The sequence below is a fragment of the Dermochelys coriacea genome, chromosome 3, assembly GCF_009764565.3.
Source record: "Dermochelys coriacea isolate rDerCor1 chromosome 3, rDerCor1.pri.v4, whole genome shotgun sequence".
Lineage (NCBI taxonomy): Eukaryota > Metazoa > Chordata > Testudines > Dermochelyidae > Dermochelys > Dermochelys coriacea.
Window position 1 is genome coordinate 2797198 of NC_050070.1, and position 18779 is coordinate 2815976.

General features: G+C 56.3%; 1 protein-coding gene across 2 annotated transcripts in view; it reads right to left on the reverse strand.

Annotated features, from left to right (window-relative positions):
• KIF3C (kinesin family member 3C) overlaps positions 1-18779 on the reverse strand; it is a 64185-nt gene that overhangs the window by 20292 nt on the left and 25114 nt on the right. For both annotated transcript variants that reach the window (XM_043510004.1, XM_043510003.1), the window contains exon 2: positions 473-574. In XM_043510004.1, the coding sequence (XP_043365939.1) occupies positions 473-574 (102 nt within the window). The remainder of the gene's footprint in view (positions 1-472; positions 575-18779) is intronic.

An 18779-nucleotide genomic window follows, 5' to 3' on the forward strand; every position in this document is an offset into this window, starting at 1 on the left:
AATTGGTTCGTGTGCCGTGTTTGGCACATGTGCCATAGGTTGCCGACCCCTGATATAAATATATGCAGGCATCATGTATTGCCAGTATCTGACATCAAGGATGGTGCCAGCACAAGTCTTTAGGGACCACTGGATGTTGCCAGAGGATGTTGTGAAGGCCAAGTTTATAACAGGGTTCAAAAAAAGAACTAGATAAATTCTTGGAGGGCAGGTCCATCAATGGCTATTAGCCAGGCTGGGCAGGGATGGTGTCCCTAGCCTCTGTTTGCCAGAAGCTGGGAACGAGCGACAGGGGATGGGTCACTGGATGATTCCCTGTTCTGTTCATTCCTTCTGGGGCACCTGGCCTTGGCCACTGTTGGAAGACAGGATACTGGGCTAGACGGACCTTCGGTCTGACCAGTACGGCCGTTCTTATGTTTGCTATCCAGTGTCAGCCCTGCTCAGCCATCTCCTAAAGCAGAGTCTTTACCTGCTCAGCTATCTCCTGCCTCTTCAGCTCCAGCATCTTCTGCTGCTCATTTGTGTGGTCCATGATGTTCCTCCCTCCTATCAGCAGCTTGCTCTCCATCGCCTGGGGGCAGGAGACAAAGGGAGATGGAGAGGAATCAGAACCTTTCTCTCACATGCACACACAGGAAAGGAGCCAGAGGCTAACAAGCGGGGACGGCCACCTGACCTTGCAGCTCTTGAACATATCACCTTGGAGGGGGGAGCAGAGTGGGGACTGATCAGCTTTGTGGTGGTAGGAAGACAGGAGGGATCGCAGCTACTTGGAGGACAGAATGAATATCCCGCTCCGGCTTGCTGATGGGGAACAACAGGCTGAAACTGGTCAGAACGCTGAGCATTCGTACAGCACTTGCCATTTGCAAATCACATGCAAACATTACCTCATTAACCTCCCCCCACCCCTCTTGAGATAGCTCTTTACTACCCACATGTATAAATAGGGAAACCAAGGCACAGAGGTGACGGCCAAACAGTGGGGTTTTCAAACGCGACCGAGAGATGTAGGCGCACAAGTCCCACTGAAAGTCATGTAGGTGCTTTTGAAAATACCACTCACCATGTTCAAAACTGGCTGTGGATTTTGAGTGCTTCCATTTTGGGGTGCCCGACTCTAGACACCTAGAGATTCAGAAGTGTGCTGCTGAGCATCCGCTCCTGCCACTGGCTTCAGCTGGGATCAGAGATGCTTAGCTCCCCTCACAAAGCAGGTTAGGCCCCCAGATCAGTGGTCCCCTTTGAAAATGTTGGGCTAAGTGACTTGGCAGTGGCAGAGTAGAGACTACAACTCAGGACTTTCTGGCCCCCCCGTGCTGATTTCAGTCCAGACACATATAAAGTCTTGTTCTGTGTTTGCCAGCGCCTAGCCTCCCGGGGCCCTGGGCCATGAGGCACTGCTGCGATAGGAGTCAATCAGTCAGGGTCCCATGGGAAGGAAGAGTGAAATGCACTAAGATAAGATCACAGCAGGTGCAGCAGCACCACTGAGAGGGGTGGGGACAGTCCAGTGTGATGATGTCATGGGGAAGCAAATGCCATATTGGGGTGCAGTCAGAGACCAGGGAACCCTGTTCAGAACCCTGAACATCTGCACCAGAAATGACAGTGTTTCAGCATGCGCTGGGCGCCAGGGTCTGGATCACCAAGCCATGAAAAGCAGTTCTGAGCAGGGCTAGCTGACATGGAGGCAAAGACCCCTGAGCCTGGCTCCTTGAGTGCTGGCTCCTTTGCTACCATGCTGGTGACGAGGACAAGAACTTGCACCTGATGCCATGCAATGGGGAGTAAGCAGAGGGCCTCAAAGGACGGCTGATGCTGCTGGAGTAATGGACAAAGAAGATGGTCTGAGCAGCCGTGTTTTGAATGAGTGGGCGCGGTTTAGACGTCAGGGAAAGGGAAGTTACAGTTACCAAGATGGGAGATAACGAGGGCCTGGCTGCGAGACCAGGGAGAAAAGGCTGGCTTTTCGGGGTGCAACGGAGGAGGACGGTCAGGATCGGGACACAGCCTGGCCGTGTGCAGAGCAAGAGGGAAGGAAGAATCAGCACAATCAGCCTAAAGACAAAACGGACATTGGGCTTTTCAGATTCAGGGTGTCCCAGCTGACCTTGGTAAGGAAATGTCTTGTTTTTTAAAGTATGTTTTTCATTAATCTACCTTAGCCCCTTTAAAGCATTTCAGTGCCTCATTCAGCCTGCTTCTGATCAGCCCACTTAGCCACTGTCAGCTGCTGATAAGGCCCTAGAAGTTACTGTCCGAGTCACTTGAATACGGAGTTAGCAACTCAACAAGTGTTTGGGCCCTGTCTGTGCGGGAGACAGTAACCAGATCTCAGCCCTGGAGACGCATTTGGAGCCTGACTTCTTGTGACTCACAAAAATCGCTGGAAAAGGCTTAAAATGTCTACAATTAAATGACAACAATGAATAACTGTGTTCATAGCTGCGTTTTCTAAGGCATCATGCAGAAGAGATGCCAGGTGACGATTCTGCAAGTCAGGCGGAGGCTGGGTGACAAGTTGGAGACCTGTAACCAGCAGGAAAATGCTAAAAGGGTCAGTGCAAAGGGACATGAGAATGGCAGGGATCAGTCAGCTGTTCTCGTTCGGCACAAGGATGGCACAAGCAGTAATGGGCTGCACCGGAGGAACCGAAGGATAAACACCGGGGAAAGCTTGCTGAGGAGAGTGGAGGTGATGTGGGAGCTGCTAGGGAGGGGCCAGCCCCCAGCGCCACTGACTGGATTGTAGTGAAGGAAATGACTGAGAGTGACCGACAGCTCTGCAAGCACCCGAAGGGCAGGGCGCCATCCACTGGCAACGCCAGAGTCCTGTTTCGCTGCTCACTAGGGGCTTCCCTGAGAGAGCCTCAAAGCACTTTACACACATTCAGAAAGGAATTTGGGACTCAAACAATAACTTCTGCATGGAGGCTTTCGACAGTCTCTTTTTCCCGTGGGGTTCAGAGAGGCACAGTCACATGCCAATATCACACGGCAAGGCGGCAGCAGTGCTGGGAATAGATTTAGAACGTCTCACCCGACGAGGCACCACTGCATCCCCAGCCCAGACTGGGCAGAGCATCATGCAATCACATGCCCATCTTGTGCCTAAGCTACGCAGCACCCATAAACTTCAACACCACCACCACGCCGGGACAGCAGAGGTCCATGACCACACTGTATGGCTGTGTTCCAGGCATCTAAGAGCTCCACAGGGGTATGACTGATCTGGTGCTGCCACGGTTAATCCTGTGACCACTGTCAGTCTATGACTGGCCAGTGTCCTCTCCTGACCTCAAGTCCGATCTTCAGAGATTCTGTCTCTGAGCAGGGCAGTATGACCAACAAGGAGCAGCCGATGGTGGCCAACGACGATCAAACCTCTTGAGGCCAGTTCTCAATGACACATCCCTATTACTGATAAAGTCAAACCATCTTCTACCCCAGTAGATACTGCTGGCAATGCATATGAAAGGCCTCCAGCCTCCTGCATGAACAGCATGTCTGCTGAAATATCCACACCACAGGAAACAACCCTATACGTGACGCTAACTGGTCACCTTGTTTCCTAGCTCTGGGTGGCCACTCCAAAATGTGCCACCCATAGAGACGATAGAGTTCAGGATCTGCAGCCGATGCTATATGAAAACCTAGAAGGATCCCTAGACTGCAGGTCACTGGCCAGTTGGAATCACCAGAGGACTTTAAGGAGGCAGAATGTAATCAAACAAACATGCTGGAATTTGGCAAGGTCCTGGGGAAAGATGTCACGTCACTCTGGAGAAAGATGCCATGGGACCCATAAAGGCCATGAGTGATCGGAACGTTGATTTTATGCCTCATTTAGAAGAAGTCACCTGATGCTACCATCCTTGTGAACCGGCTCTGTCCTGATGGAAGAGCATCACCTACAGAATTATCAACAACACCCTTCCTAGAAGTCCCATCCAAGTGGTAAGTGGGTGTAATACCAATTAGCACATGAGGTCTGCCAAGATCACAGCCCCAGTCTATGTAGCTTCAGAATGAACCAGAATCCAATGGAAACTGAACACAGTAAACCCCCCTAGAAGACCACTTCAGATATCTCATCCTATTGTAACACTGGCCCATTCTATTCATGGCCCCATCCTCATGTCAGCATGGAAAGAAAATTTGAAATTATCTTAAAAATAGCTTTGGCTAAAAGTATGGCCCATCTACACTGCTGTCAAACCTAAGAGAACTTCACTTTTCAGATGCTTTCCCAAAACGCAGAGTTTTGGGACGTTACCAGGATGGAAAACACTAGAGGCCCAGATCTCCACTGTCTTGTATCTTGTGTAATTATTTACACTGGGGCAAAATAGGCTCTGAGCTGACAGCATTTCCTACCCCTGTGGCAGGCGCAGGACAACAGAGAATGAGGCCCACAGAGCCTGGTTTTGACCCGTTTTATACTAACGCGCCTTCATTCAGTTCAGTGGAGTTACTCCTGATTCACTGATGCAGTTGCAAGCAGGATCAGAATCCAAAGTCCAGCTTTTCTGCCATTTATCTGCCAGAATATTTGACAACTGGTAGATTTAGCCACACGTGCAAAGCCAAGCAGGGTCATATTTCAGGTGTCCTTTTCCAGAGTGCCCAGTCCCTACCCCAGTATGCCTCTCCCCCAAGAGCACAGTGGAGCTGACGGCTGGAAAGAGGATGAAGGCTGCTGGGGCAGGAATCCAGAGCAGACAGGATGTTATTTTGAGGGGATGGGGAAGGGCTTCAGTCTACTTCACTATAAATTGCGATGGCTGATCTGATTCAGCAGGTTTTCAGCAAGGGGCAGTGGGATGGAGCATCTGCCCCACACTGGCCCTGTAAAGGGTTAATAGAGCCTTAAGGAGGCTGTGCAGGAGTCAGCTAATTAGAGAGAGGTGTGAGGAGCAGCCAATCAAGGCTGGGCAGGCCCATATAAGAGCTGCAGGGCAGAGCAGCTTCAGTTGCTCCCTGGAGCCTGATGAGGGAGGCCTGGCTGCCTTGCAGTCTAAAGACAGACAGCAGCCTGGACAGAGCAGTGTTGCTAGCAGGGACTGGTGAAGCTAAAGATAGCTTGTGGCAGGCTCCTAGGATCTTCAGGCTGAAGCCCTAACATAGGGAGAAGAGGGTGCTGGGGCTGCAGCGAAGTGGCCCAAGGAAAGGAACTGAGGCGTTGGAGGGGATGCAGCAAGTGGCACACATCTACAGGGTCCCTGGGCCATGACCCGGAGTAGCGGGTGGGCCCTTTCCCTTCAACAAAAACCTAGACGTGGTTCTGAGCCCCATTATGGTCGCTGCCAGACGTGTCCTGTTACCAGGCATTTCTGGCCAATAAAAGCACAAGGCTGTGGCTGTTCACCTAGCCTCAGAGCATATTTAGTCAAGGAGATTTGGAATAACAGCACTGCTCAGCCTGGCTCCTACTGGCCAGTGGCTGGCCACCACCAGTAGCTAGGGGCCCCAGCGTTCTACAGTTCAACTGCAGCGGCCAGCAACCTTAATACCAAGATGTGGCCCATGGGAACTATAGTGTCCAGGCCACTTGGATCAAGCTAGAATAGGGGCAGGGATGAGCTGTTTTTCGATAGTACACCATGCCAGCACTTTGGTGCCCATCAACTTATGTAGAATTTAAATGTCCACTTAAAAATATTAAGTTTCTAGCCCTTGTTGTTGTGAAGGAAACCTTCCAAATGCAGCTTAATGCTGTGATATTGTAGTGCCTTACTGAATCTGTTGGCAGCTCTGAGAAGGAATCACTTCATTCATATTAGTGGCTGTTAACTCTGAAACCTAATGAGGACAACATAGTATTACTTGTTTCACTGCTGATCCTTTTAGCAAAAACAGTCAGCTGTTCTAGGACTCAGAGTAGCAGCCGTGTTAGTCTGTACTCACAAAAAAGAAAAGGAGTACCTGTGGCACCTTAGAGACTAACGAATTTATTTGAGCATAAGCTTTCCGATGAAGTGAGCTGTAGCTCACGAAAGCTTATGCTCAAATAAATTTGTTAGTCTCTAAGGTGCCACAAGTACTTCTTTTCTTTTTTGTTCTAGGACTGTGAGCAGAGCTTGAGTGGAGCAACTCTTCCTCCTGCCCCATTGCATGCTGGGAGCTGTACTCTCATTTTGTGGTATTAAAAATTAAGAGGGCTGCAATGGGCTTTTTATGGACATACGGAGCAGTCTCTGGGCCCCAGCGGATTTACTTTTTTGTCTCTTCTGTCCTTCCACTCTTCTCACTGGGCACACGGACAGATATTTCCGTCACAGTTCTTTGTAAGATGCCCTCTCCTGCGCAAAGCCTGCATGCCGCTGCTGAGCCATCCAGGGTGGGGAGGGCACGAGCGAGCAGATCCTCCCGTCTCAGCCACTTGCATCGTCAAATAAAGTGCCTCCGTCGTGTTAGCAGCCTGCGCTGCCCAGCTGCAGCAGGACAGCAGGGCTGGTGGGAGCTGCGATGCTGACTGGCCCTGGGGTGAGGGCACAGAAAGCTGCTCTGGGAGTCCAAGCGCTATCGCGGACATCCCCAGCTGCACTCTGGGTTCTGGAGGGTCACACGTTCCACAGTCATCTGGGAATTCCAGGTTGCTTGGAGGATCAGGGACCGGGCAGGGCCTGATGGAGCTAGATGGGGCCTATCGCCTTTGTGTTCATGCTGGGGTGCTACAGACCATCCTCCTTAATATTCCAATCCAGCCCCCTCGGCGCCGAACCCATCTTGGTAACTGTCCCATGGCTACAATTAACCTTCTCCAGGGCCCCAGGTGGCTGAAACATCCTCGTGAGTTACATCAAGGACGCAAAGCAGTGGGGAAAAAACCAGGCCAGAGCAGCGCAGGCAGCCAGAGGACTCTTGGGGGGTGGGGAGGGGGTGTCACAGCCTTGCAACTTGCCTCCATAACAGGATTGCATGTGAAATGCAAACAGCCCCAAACCAGCCCAGCTGCAGATCTGACAGAGCTGCAATGCTGATTGGAGCAGCCAGGAAGATCCTTCACCTAGCCAGCTCCCTCCCGTTTGGTGCCGCAAGTGAAAACTGGGACAGGATAGAGCTTCCATCAGCGCAGGCTCTGGGGGAGCAAAGGGGACAGACGACATTTCGCTGCAGGCGTGAGGAAGTGGTACACAAACAACTGTATCCCCTGCCGCACAGCTGGCAGCATTCGGACTGCCCCGGCTGGTTGCCCTCTGCTTGGCTGCTTCTGTGGGAGGCCATCCTACATGCACAGAGCTGCAGGGATGGACTGTTACCTGCTCCCCCTTATTTTAACAGCTCTGCCTTCATCTCACAGCTGGTATCTAATTCGTTTGTATGCCTGTGATCTCCAGCATTCTGCACACAAACCTCTGGGCACACTTTCCGGCCCCAGCTCTGAGCTAGCGTAGCACACATCTCACATCCTAGGCCTCCTTACAGCTTGGCCGATGCTCCTCAGTGCCAGACAGCAGCACCCTCCGCCGCTCCAGTCCAGCTCTGCCTCAATACCAACTCGCAGCCCTTGCACTCTGCCAGCCCTGGGTTCCTCCCTCTGCCCCTGCAGCTCGGGCACTGCTCCTCTCTCCTGCCCTGCTGCCCTGCCGCACCCTCTGAGACGCCTGCCGTCACTCTGCTGTGAGCACAGTCCAGGAGTTTGAACTCAGGTCTCCAGGGGCATGTGGGATAATGAGGAAGCCAACTCCAGCATGGCTGGGGGACCTTTCCCAGCAAGCTGCTGTTATCAGCACCCCACTGCTGGCCTCACGCACCCCTGGGACTCAGCAGCGCCATTGTGTCGCTACTAGCGAGGCTCTCGGCTGTGCAATCTCCTCACCAGCACGCACTCTTCATGCATCTTTTATACCAGCCCAGCAGAGCCCCATCCTTCCGCTGGCAGCTCCCTGGCAGCAGATGCTAGTGCCTGGCCTCGAGGGAGCAGTTACTCTCAGCAGCACGAAGGAGCCAAGCTGCCTCCCACACGTTGGCTCGGCAAAGCAGAAGTTTCACGTTGGGCGCTGGAGAAAAAAGTGGAGGATGGGAGCCAGGATAGCTCCTTGCAAGAGACTGACAGCAGGGCTGGGATTGCCACAGCACCAGTCCAACCCAGGGCAGCTGCGGCCACCACCCCTACGAAAATACCACGTGTGGCAACGGGCTCCTCCCATGTGTTCACAGGGCTGGGGGAGCAGCTCCATTTCCAGAAATTCTCTGGCCTGGGCTATGCAGAAGGTCTGGCCGGCTGCTTGTAATGATCCCGTCCAGCCTCCCAAACTTTGCAACCGGCTGGGGTTAGATGCTGGGAAAGGGAGAAAAGGGAGTCAAGGGAAATGAAGGTTGGAGCTTCCTGCTCCTGAGAAATATCGGTAGGGTTACACTGCAGTGTGGAGCCTGCTTCCAGCCCGAGGAGACAGACTCGGCTACCGAGCTACGAGCGGCAGTGTGGACAGTGCGGCAGTGGCTCATAGTCACCCGAGCTCAGACACCAAGGGTTGGATCAGGTGGCAACATCTGCAGGCTCTTTACAGAGCCCTAGCTCCGAGTCTTTCCCCGGGCTGGGCAGCTCACCCCAGCCCCAGCGGACACATACCCCTCGCGAGCCAGTTGGCGTCAGGGCACGGGAACGACTCTGTGCCGGCACCGGCGTTACAGCTCTCCGCCCGACCCTACGGAGCGGCCAAGTGGACTTTATAGACGTCAGCAAGGCAAAAACTCAGAGCCTCCCGCTCCAAGACTACCGGCCCCTCCCCACAGTGCTCACAGCAATTCCCCATGGACTGTAGCAGCAGGGGGAGGCAGGCCCCATAAGCCAGCTGCAACAAGCTTGGGGTCTGCCACAGATTACGATATTGCATAACTGGCCGTGCGGGTGTGGCTGCTGTCAGAGCTGGGATACTGGATTAGAGGGATCTGGGGGCTGATCCAGCCGTTTCTCCACCTTGCCTAGCCTCCCTCTGCTACCACCATCCACTGCTGCCTCCAACTTTCTCTCTGTCACCTGTTGCCCCTGCTCTGCAAGGACCATGCAGTGCCCTCTATTGCCCTGGCACCCATTGGGTCATTGGAAGGGGGGGGTGCAATGCCCAGTAATGAGCCAAGAGGCTCACTGCAGTAGCAATGCTGCACCATTGCAGCTCTGTGCTGGCTTTAGGCTGAGATGCCTGGCTGGGGTCCCAGCCATCTGTGGCCATTCACGCTCCCCAGTGGGCTTTACACAATAAGTGTTTTAGTCCTGATGACCTGGTCTTGTTCCAAGCAGGTGAGTCCATTCTGCCTCCCCAAACTTCCCCTTCAGTTTTAATTTCGGATCTCAATTTCCTCTCTGGCACTGTTGTGTGGTTGTTAAGTGGCTCCCACGGTCCGCCCCAGAAGTGGCTGCATTTTAGTGACAGACAGCATGATGTAAAGCATCCCCTCTGCATTGCAGTGAGGCTTTTCCCTCTGGTATCAGAGCAGGGAACTAAACTCCAGGAGGATGAAATGAGAGATCCAGCTACCGAATCTTTCCGTACCCCACTCTCTGGGACCTTTCCCTAACTCTGCCTCTGCCCCAGTGTGGGTAGGGTCTCCAGGAGGTGCGGTGCACAATTCAGAACATCCCGTGGGCCCCACTGATATTCTTCCCTGAGGCTTCTGTAGCGAATTCAGTGCTGGAGAACAGGAAAGGGACAGCACGAGCTGGGGCCAGGAAAGTTTCCCGCGCCCATGGCCTGGCCAGAGGGACCTCTCACACGGTGAGACTCTCCACAGCCCCTTCAGGCCACGCTGCTGAGAGCCAACCAGGGCCCCCAATGAGATGGGGATCTGGTGATGTGGATACTGGTCCCCTGGGAACTGGACATGCCTCCCCTCCATTCAGCTCGGTTCACCCAGGGCACCACATGGCTCTGACTAAAATTAGCTTCCAGTCACAGGGCTGGAGGAGAACGGGTGGAGGTGAAAGGCTCCAAGTCCCAGCTCCAGTCCCATAAGCCAGCCAGTTCCACCCCCACAACCCAGTATCCCATTCCCCACTCCCTCTGAGCCAACCACCCATCCCATTCCCCACTCGCTGAGCCAGCCACCCCATCCCGTTCCCCACTCCCTGAGCCAGCCACCCCTTCCCGTTCCCCACTCCCTCTGAGCCAACCACCCCATCCCGTTCCCCACTCCCTCTGAGCCAGCCACCCCATCCCGTTCCCCACTCCCTCTGAGCCAGCCACCCCATCCCGTTCCCCACTCCCTCTGAGCCAACCACCCATCCCATTCCCCACTCCCTGAGCCAGCCACCCCATCCCATTCCCCACTCCCTCTGAGCCAGCCACCCCATCCCGTTCCCCACTCCCTGAGCCAGCCACCCCTTCCCGTTCCCCACTCTCTCTGAACCAGCCACCCCTTCCCGTTCCCCACTCCCTGAGCCAGCCACCCCATCCCGTTCCCCACTCCCTCTGAGCCAACCACCCCATCCCGTTCCCCACTCCCTCTGAGCCAACCACCCATCCCATTCCCCACTCCCTGAGCCAGCCACCCCATCCCGTTCCCCACTCCCTGAGCCAGCCACCCCTTCCCGTTCCCCACTCCCTCTGAGCCAGCCACCCCATCCCGTTCCCCACTCCCTCTGAGCCAACCACCCCATCCCGTTCCCCACTCCCTGAGCCAGCCACCCCTTCCCGTTCCCCACTCCCTCTGAGCCAACCACCCCATCCCGTTCCCCACTCCCTCTGTGCCAGCCACCCCATCCCGTTCCCCACTCCCTCTGAGCCAGCCACCCCTTCCCATTCCCCACTCCCTCTGAGCCAACCACCCCATCCCGTTCCCCACTCCCTGAGCCAGCCACCCCATCCCGTTCCCCACTCCCTCTGAGCCAACCACCCCATCCCGTTCCCCACTCCCTGAGCCAGCCACCCCATCCCGTTCCCCACTCCCTCTGAGCCAGCCACCCCATCCCGTTCCCCACTCCCTCTGAGCCAGCCACCCCATCCCGTTCCCCATTCCCTCTGAGCCAGCCACCCCATCCCGTTCCCCACTCCCTCTGAGCCAACCACCCCATCCCGTTCCCCACTCCCTCTGAGCCAACCACCCCATCCCATTCCCCACTCCCTGAGCCAGCCACCCCATCCCGTTCCCCACTCCCTCTGAGCCAGCCACCCCTTCGACCTGAGGCTGGACTGGACAAGGGACCCTGACTCTCTTTGTTCCACCCCCCTTGAGCTAGGTAGTCCCCCTGCCTAGGACCTAGAGGGGAAAGGCCTCGTATCCCATTTCCCTCTCCCCTAAGCCTGTCAGTCCCCCCAGACAAGGGGCTGGATCGGAGCCAGTGGCCCTTAGAGATGAAAGGCCCCATAGCCCAATCCCTGACCCCACCCCACAGCAATCAGTCCCCACATGGCTAAGCACTTTTCACGGAGTCAGTGGCAGAAAGGGAGGCACAGGGCCCCTCTCCTGCCAGGTTCCAGGGCCATGGGGCAGTTCCCAGGATGTGGCCAGGGCTAGTCCAGCAACAACGCTGCCCATCGCCAGCGACATTCTGGGTCACACAGCCCATCTGGTGCCATGCAGCCCAGGCGCTGGCAAAGACGCACAAGGGGCAGCTCTCATCCCCTCCCGCTTCTGTCCCCTTTTTCCTCCCCTGCCTCCATCCTCTTTCCTGTGCAGGGAAACCTTCTCCCCATCTGGCCTTATCTGCGCCTGCCTGGCTGTTTCATACTGTCCCCCAGAGGCCATGCACGGAGCTCGGCAGGGCTGGGGTGGCATTGCTGCAGATGCAATGGAGTGTGGAAGGTCGGAGGGGTAGCACCGGGATGCCATTCAGATGGCAGGTGACCATCACCCCCAATGGGTCTGATTGGTCAGTAACTGAGAGCCTGGGGCACCAAGCAGGGGACCCAAAGTCCCTTGGCTTTGCGACAGAAGAGGCAGGGTGGTCTCGCAGTTAGAGCACCAGGCTAGGCAGGATGATGCCACTGACCCGTGTGTGTGTGTGTGTGGTGGGGTGGGGGGGTAATAACTTCCCTGGTCACACCAAGACTGTTGGGTCTGCAATGACATTCGGGAATGATCACAAGCTCCAGCTCTGCCCCTCTTCCCTGTGTCAGTCCCCCACCCACCCCCCCTCCTGTGCTGGCTCCCAGGCAGTAGGGTTTGCTCGCCTCTCCAAGGTCTAGAAGAGGGGAGGGACACAGGAGAGAAAGGCAATGCACTGAGCAAATAGGGCACCGTTTACATTTGCCTGGGGCTGCTGTAACTGATGGCAGCACCTGATCCGCTCCAACCTGCCCTCTATGCCAAGGGCCACGGGACAGAAGTACAGGGCCACCCAACGCCAGCCCAAGCCTGCTCCTGTTCAAGGCGATTCTCTCCCAGCCTGGAGCCAGGAACGATCCTCTCTGATCTGAGCGCCAAGGGCAACCTCAACCAGGTACAAGCCGACCCCCTTTCCCCCCCCCCCCCCGGGATTTGTGCCATGGGTGCACAAGTGGGTGGCCCCCTTGGTGTGCTGTTGGGGAATGGGCAGGGAGCCCCCTCCCCAGGGTGCACACAGCCTCCCTGAGGCCCCATCGCTGCCCAGGTGGCTGTGGGACAGAGAACAGCAGACAATGTCCCGTTGTGTGTCAGTCCCTGGGATTCGGTGATGACACATCCCTGAGGCACTGGCCCAAAGCCAGGGACATTTTCTAGCCCACTTCCTTCCGCACAGCTGCTTAGCTCCCTGAGTGCTACAGGATGCAGAGCAGCTGCCCCACAGGATGGAACGTGGCACCCAAGCCTGCATGTCCTGTTGGACGTGGGAACGGCAGCGCTTTGCCCTTCTCCAGCTCAGCCCCTCCAGCTGAGGATCCCTGCACACCCAAGGGAGTTAAACACCTCTGCCCTGCACTGGGGAGGGGGGGTGGGCAGGCCAATGTGCAGATGGGGAAACTGAGGCACAGAGCAGCATGAGAGCTGCCCAGTGCCACACATAGAGCTCATGGCAGAGACAAGAACAGAATCTGACTCCTTGTCCTGCAGCCTGACCATATCCTCCTCCCCTACTGGTGTGTGGATCACGGCACAACGGGCACAAAAGCTGCAACTTTCCACCTGGGCCGGGGGAAAGATTTCCCAGGAGGGCTGGTGCCAGGAATTCCAGTATGGACACCCTCCTGCTGCCACAGGCTTACCGCAAAGAGCACAGGGGGAATCCGGGGAGCAGCCGGGGAGGCAGGAAACGAAGGCTGGGGTCCCAGAGGAATGTAAGTGTCTGTTTCCATATTGGGAGCCATCACATATAAATTATGCCCCCATTGATCCCCACACGGACTTGTCCCCTTCGTGCTCTGCCCCCGGGATCTCTGCCCTGCCCCACCCCTTCGTGCTCCATCCCGTGGTCTCCGCCCAGCCCTGGTCCTCTCACGCTCCGCCCCAGTGACCCTCCCCACCTCCACAGCCCCATTGCCCACAGCGGGTTTGCACAGGCTGTCCAGCCGCAGTTGAGTTTGCAGTTCTGTAGGTGGCATGCATGCGGGCACAGACTCCAGCTGCCTCTCCCATCACTGTGTCAACTCCGCAAGGCGAGCTGGAGGACAGGGTGTGACAAAGCGGGACTGTTCTTAATGTTTCCTCTGAATACTGTAGGGATGCCTCAATTTCCCCTATGCATTTCTTAAGTCTCTAGGTGGTGGGATAAGGGGGTGTAATTGTTGCAGAGCAAAGGGCCAGTGAACATAAATGGCCAACACGCTGTCTCCTGGCAACTGCTGGCCTGGCACTTCCCCCCTGCATGGTGAGAGCTAAAGGGTTGGAGAACAAAGGAATCCGGTGACCTCCCGGCCCGGGGAAGGGACAAAGCCCAGAGGAGGTGGGGGGCTGGAGAGAGTTTCAGTTTGGGCTGGCTGGGGACATGGAGTGAAGTGCAGATGGGGTTGTCTGGTTCACGGCCCCCCAAAATGGACCCGGCTGAGGGGTCCTGTTCTCTGCACCTACAAGCTCTGGTTTAGACCATGTTCCTGTCGTCTGATAAACCTTCTGTTTTACTGGCTGGCTGAGAGTCCCATCTGACTGCGGACTTGGGGGGCAGGACCCTCTGGCTTCCCCAGGAGCCTGCCTGGGCAGACTCGCTGTGGGAAGCGCACGGAGGGGCAGAGGATGCTGAATGCTCCAGGGTCAGACCCAGGAAGGGGGGAGCCGGGTGAGCTGTGTGTCCTGCAGACAGGCTGCTCCCAGAGAGGAGGCTCCCCCAGAGTGTTGACTGACTTTGTAGGGAGCAGTTCCAGAGCATCGCCCGCCCGGGGACTCCATGACACAGGGCATCACAGGTGCAAGGCTGTCACTACAGCCAGGACTCTGTTACACACAGGGAGTAACACAAGGGGCCCGTTAACCCCTTGCGTTTCAGAGCAGAGTGGAATGGTACTTTAAACTGTCAAGACCCTCAGCGTGCTACAGCCCTATCCCATCTGGGCCCAGATCAGCGTGGCCGATTGCTGTTACCGGCTGCCTCCCTCTCCCAGGCCTTCTGAACTTCACCCTCCCAGATGAGCACTGTGCATCGGCTAACCCAGACCTTCAGCTGCTACCCGATGGGCTCAGTATAAATACCCAGAGAAAGGGACTTTGCCCACCCTGATCCTCCAGATTCCACTCCAGGATTTCCTGGAGCTCCAGGGAACTGGAGCGGGAAAGTCACCGTGACTAATTTCAATAAAAAGGAGTACTTGTGGCACCTTAGAGACTAATAAATTTATTAGAGCATAAGCTTTCGTGAGCTACAGCTCACTTCATCGGATGAAGTGAGCTGTAGCTCACGAAAGCTTATGCTCTAACAAATTTGTTAGTCTCTAAGGTGCCACAAGTACTCCTTTTCTTTTTACGGCTGCTACTCTGACTAACACGGCTGCTACTCTGAAACTAATTTCAATGTGAGCTGTAATCAGACAGGCCAGGGCTTTCCATCCGCCTGGTCCCAGGGGAGCAGAGCATGCTGCCCTCCTCCTGCTGCCTGTCTCTCATCCCTGCCCGGTGGATGCTGTGTCTCTTCCCCCAGGGAGGCTCCTGTCAGGTTCCATAGTGTGACGAAGTGGGACTGTTCTTAATGTTTCCTCTGAATATTGTGGAGGTGCCTCAGTTTCCCCTAGGCAGTTCTTAAGTATCTAGGTGGTGGGATAAGGGTGTATGATCGTGGCAGAGCCCTAGAGGGCAGGTGTGTGCGGGGGTCTGGACACAGAGAATGGCCGACACCCTGTTTCCTGGCAACTGATCACCTGGCCCTTCCCCCCTGCAAGGTGAGAGCTAAAGGGTTGGAGAACAAAGGAATCAGGTGACCTCCTGGCCCGGGAAAGGGACAAAGCCCAGAGGAGGGGGGACTGGAGGGGGAGTCAGTTTGGGGCTGGCTGGGGACGTGGAGTGAAGTGCAGACGGGATTGTCTGGCTCACTGCCCCCCCAAAATGGACCCAGCTGAGGGGTCCTGTTCTCTGCACCTACAAGCTCTGGTTTAGACCATGTTCCTGTCGTCTAATAAACCTTCTGTGTTACTGGCTGGCTGAGAGTCACGTCTGTCTGCGGAGTTGGGGGGCAGGACCCTCTGGCTTTCCCAGGACCCCGCCTGGGCGGACTCGCTGTGGGAAGCACACGGAGGGGCAGAGGATGCTGAATGCTCCGAGGTCAGACCCAGGAAGGGGGGAGCCGGGTGAGCCCTGTGTCCTGCAGACAGGCTGCTCCCAGAGAGGAGACTCCCCAGAGTCCTGCCTGGCTTCGTAGGGAGCAGCTCCAGAGCATCGCCCGGGGACTTGGTGACACACAGCATGTCCCTCACCTTCACCCGGTGCACACGTGGTGCCTGCTTGCTGAGCCTCTCCCTTTCTCTCTTGCCAAAGCCCAGCAGTTCTGCTGGCACCTCTCTCTCGCAGGGGCAAGGCTAATGCGATTAGTGCTGTTAATTATCCTCTGCAGGAAATGGGCCACAGCCTGAGCCTGGTACTTCAGCAGCTCCTTCGTCCTCTTGCACCCCACAGCTGGATGGGGGAGGGGCCTATCTCTGAGAGGGACCCCCCTTCCCTTGGAGACAGGATCTCTGCCATGCCCCTATCATCCTATATGGCAGTCTGGCCCCGGGGTGGACACTGAGGACTCAGCAGGGGCAGGCGGCAGGTTCCCAAGGTGGCACGAGGAACTGAGATGGGGCCAGTCAGGCCCAAGGCACCCCCGGGAGACAGGGAGGGGAGAGCTTCCTACAAGTGGAACGTTCGTTTGTCCACGTGAGGTAAATTGGTCCATTCCCACCCCACCTGCACAGGCAGCCCCCAGGGAGCAGGGTTTCATGGCACACAGGGGGTCTGGATGCCAGAATCTGCCCCCTCCCCCCTGCTTCTGCTGTGTCTAATGCCGCCTCTAGCCGCAGGGCGGGGGCAGCATTCGCCCACCACTGCCTGTGCCAGGGTGTTTCACCCACCTGGCTCACAGGAGGACTTTGGACACCGGGGCTAGTGGAGAGGAGTCAAGACTCAGACTCCCCAGGCAGGAGTCTGGATTCAGGCAGGGTGGCTTAGGGGTCTGGGAGGTCACCCCCCCACCCCGACTTTCTGTGGCAAGCAGAAAGGGGTGGCCACTCCCCACAGGAGGCTGGAGAGGGGCTGGAAGTCCAGAGGCTGGCTGCTGTGGGGGATGAATGAGTGGGGACTGCTCCTGACCCCTGGTTCTGGACAAAGGGCCTCGGGTATCAATAGAGCGGCGCGTTACCGATCCCTGGGCCTGCAGTTACTCTCACCGGCTCCCTCCCTACGAACGTCCCGCACACAGCCACGCTCACAGCTCCACCCCGGCGGTCAGCGGCGCGGGGTTAGCCCCATTACTCACCTCTGGGGAACAGCTACAAAGGAAGTGCCACCGCTGGGTGTAGAATCCTAGACGCCAGCCTCACCGCCAGTCCACCAGCCCATGCTGGCTCCCGCCACCCCCTGCTTTCTCCCACAGGTGGGGTGGGGGGACACACTCTGCCACACCCCCGGCCACCTGCACAGGGCATCTTTCAGGGGGGTAGGTCAAACCAGGGCAGCCCTGGCCCTCTCACCCTCCAGGCCACAGGTCCTCTGGGCGGGTGGGGGGGAGGCCCTGCTGTTGTCATGCCTCTGCACTGGCTGTTACCCACTCAAGAGAGGACTAGAAAAGCTGATGTGGGGGGAGAGCCCCCCAGAGCTCTGCTGTCGAAATCTCTCCCCTCCCCCAGCCTGTTAGGCACTTCACTGTCTGCTAAGAAAGCAGCCCCTCCTGCAAAGATGCAGTGTCCCTTTAACACTGGCACTGGCCTGGGGCCACTGCCCTGCATCCCATGCAATCCCTAAGAGGTGGGGGGAGGACTGCAGCCCTAGTGGAGGAGGGAAGCCACGGAGCAGTTCATCCGCTGGGACACACGCTTGCTGAGCAGCCAAGTGTCTTGGTGCTGTGGGGCTTGGCTGATTGAGGTGGCCCAGCACAGTGAAAGCTTGGGCTATTCCTGTTGCATCTCACCAAGCCATTGGTGAGGGGAGCTAGATCCTGGGTACTTTAAAATCATCTTCCTAGGTGTAAAGATGGAGTGACTCATGTGTCTTGCCTACAGAGTTGTGTGCGCGTGTGTGTGTGGCTGGGTGTGTGTCACTCCTTCTCTGCCTGTGTGTCAGCGACGGTGCGTCTGCCGCTGTCTAGGTATGTCAGTGTGTCATGGAAGCAGTCTGCAGGCTGGCCCTGACACAGTCCCACATACGAGATCGTCCCCTCCCGGCCGAGTAAGTATCAGCACAGGTCTGGGCAGCCCCAGGTGCAGCAACCTGCAGGGAGATCAGAGACGAGCAACTGAAACACCCAGGGGCTGGAGGGCTCCAGCAGGGAAGATCTGAAGAGCAGAAACTGTGCCTTGGCAAAGAGCTGGTGGATGTGAACCTCAGGGTGGGTGGCTGGGGGGGATCTCTGGGGTGATGCAGTGTAGGAGGAATGGGATGAAATGGAGCAAGAGCAAAAAGCAGGCTGCCCCTCGCTCGGGAATCCTTTCACGTTGACATATCAAACTGCAGAAACCGGAGGAGCTGGGAACCCGGGAACTACAATGCCTGCGGCAGTAGGAAATCCGCAAAGGTTTGGATTAGACAGCACATGGCAAAGGGGAAGCGGTGGAGAGCCTTGGCGGCTTTGACAGCTACCTTCCCCCATGGACCCTGCATTGTCTAAAGGATTCTGGATTCCTTTAAAAGGCAAGGTTGCTGGGCTGAGCCCTCTGCTGGCATGAGCGCCTCTTGCCTGGTCCACGCTCCAAGCCGAGGGATGAAAGGCTACAAAGACAGCAGTTGACTTTAGTCCCGGGGTCACCCCTCCTGCTAAGGAGAGACTCTGTCTTTTGTCTTCCTGTTTTGGAGGGATAAACCTCTAATGCTGTTAGCAGGGGTTTAAACGCTGCCACCCAACCCCAAACTGAAAATCAAGCTGTTTGGACACTGGGCAGCAAGGGGGAGGTTGCACCGCTAACTGCTCTCAAAAAGCTGCAGGGCTGGGGATTATGGACGCAGAACACGGGAAGGAGCCAGGCAGCCCCTCTTGAAGATGCTACCAACCACAGCTTTAAAAAAGCCCAGACAAGGGGCAAGTAGCAGCAAGGTCTCTGGCAGCCATTAACCCCTGGAGTTCTGGAAGCAGCAGAAGCCAGGAGCAAACATTCAAAATGGAAGAGCTCAGAGTTGGGGGGAGACGAGCTGGCGGAGTTTGAGCCCAATTCTTAAGCACTACGATGAGGCTGATTGTCTCAGGACTGGTGATGGAGAAAAGGTCCATCAATGGCTATTAGCCAAGATGGTCAGAGACACAA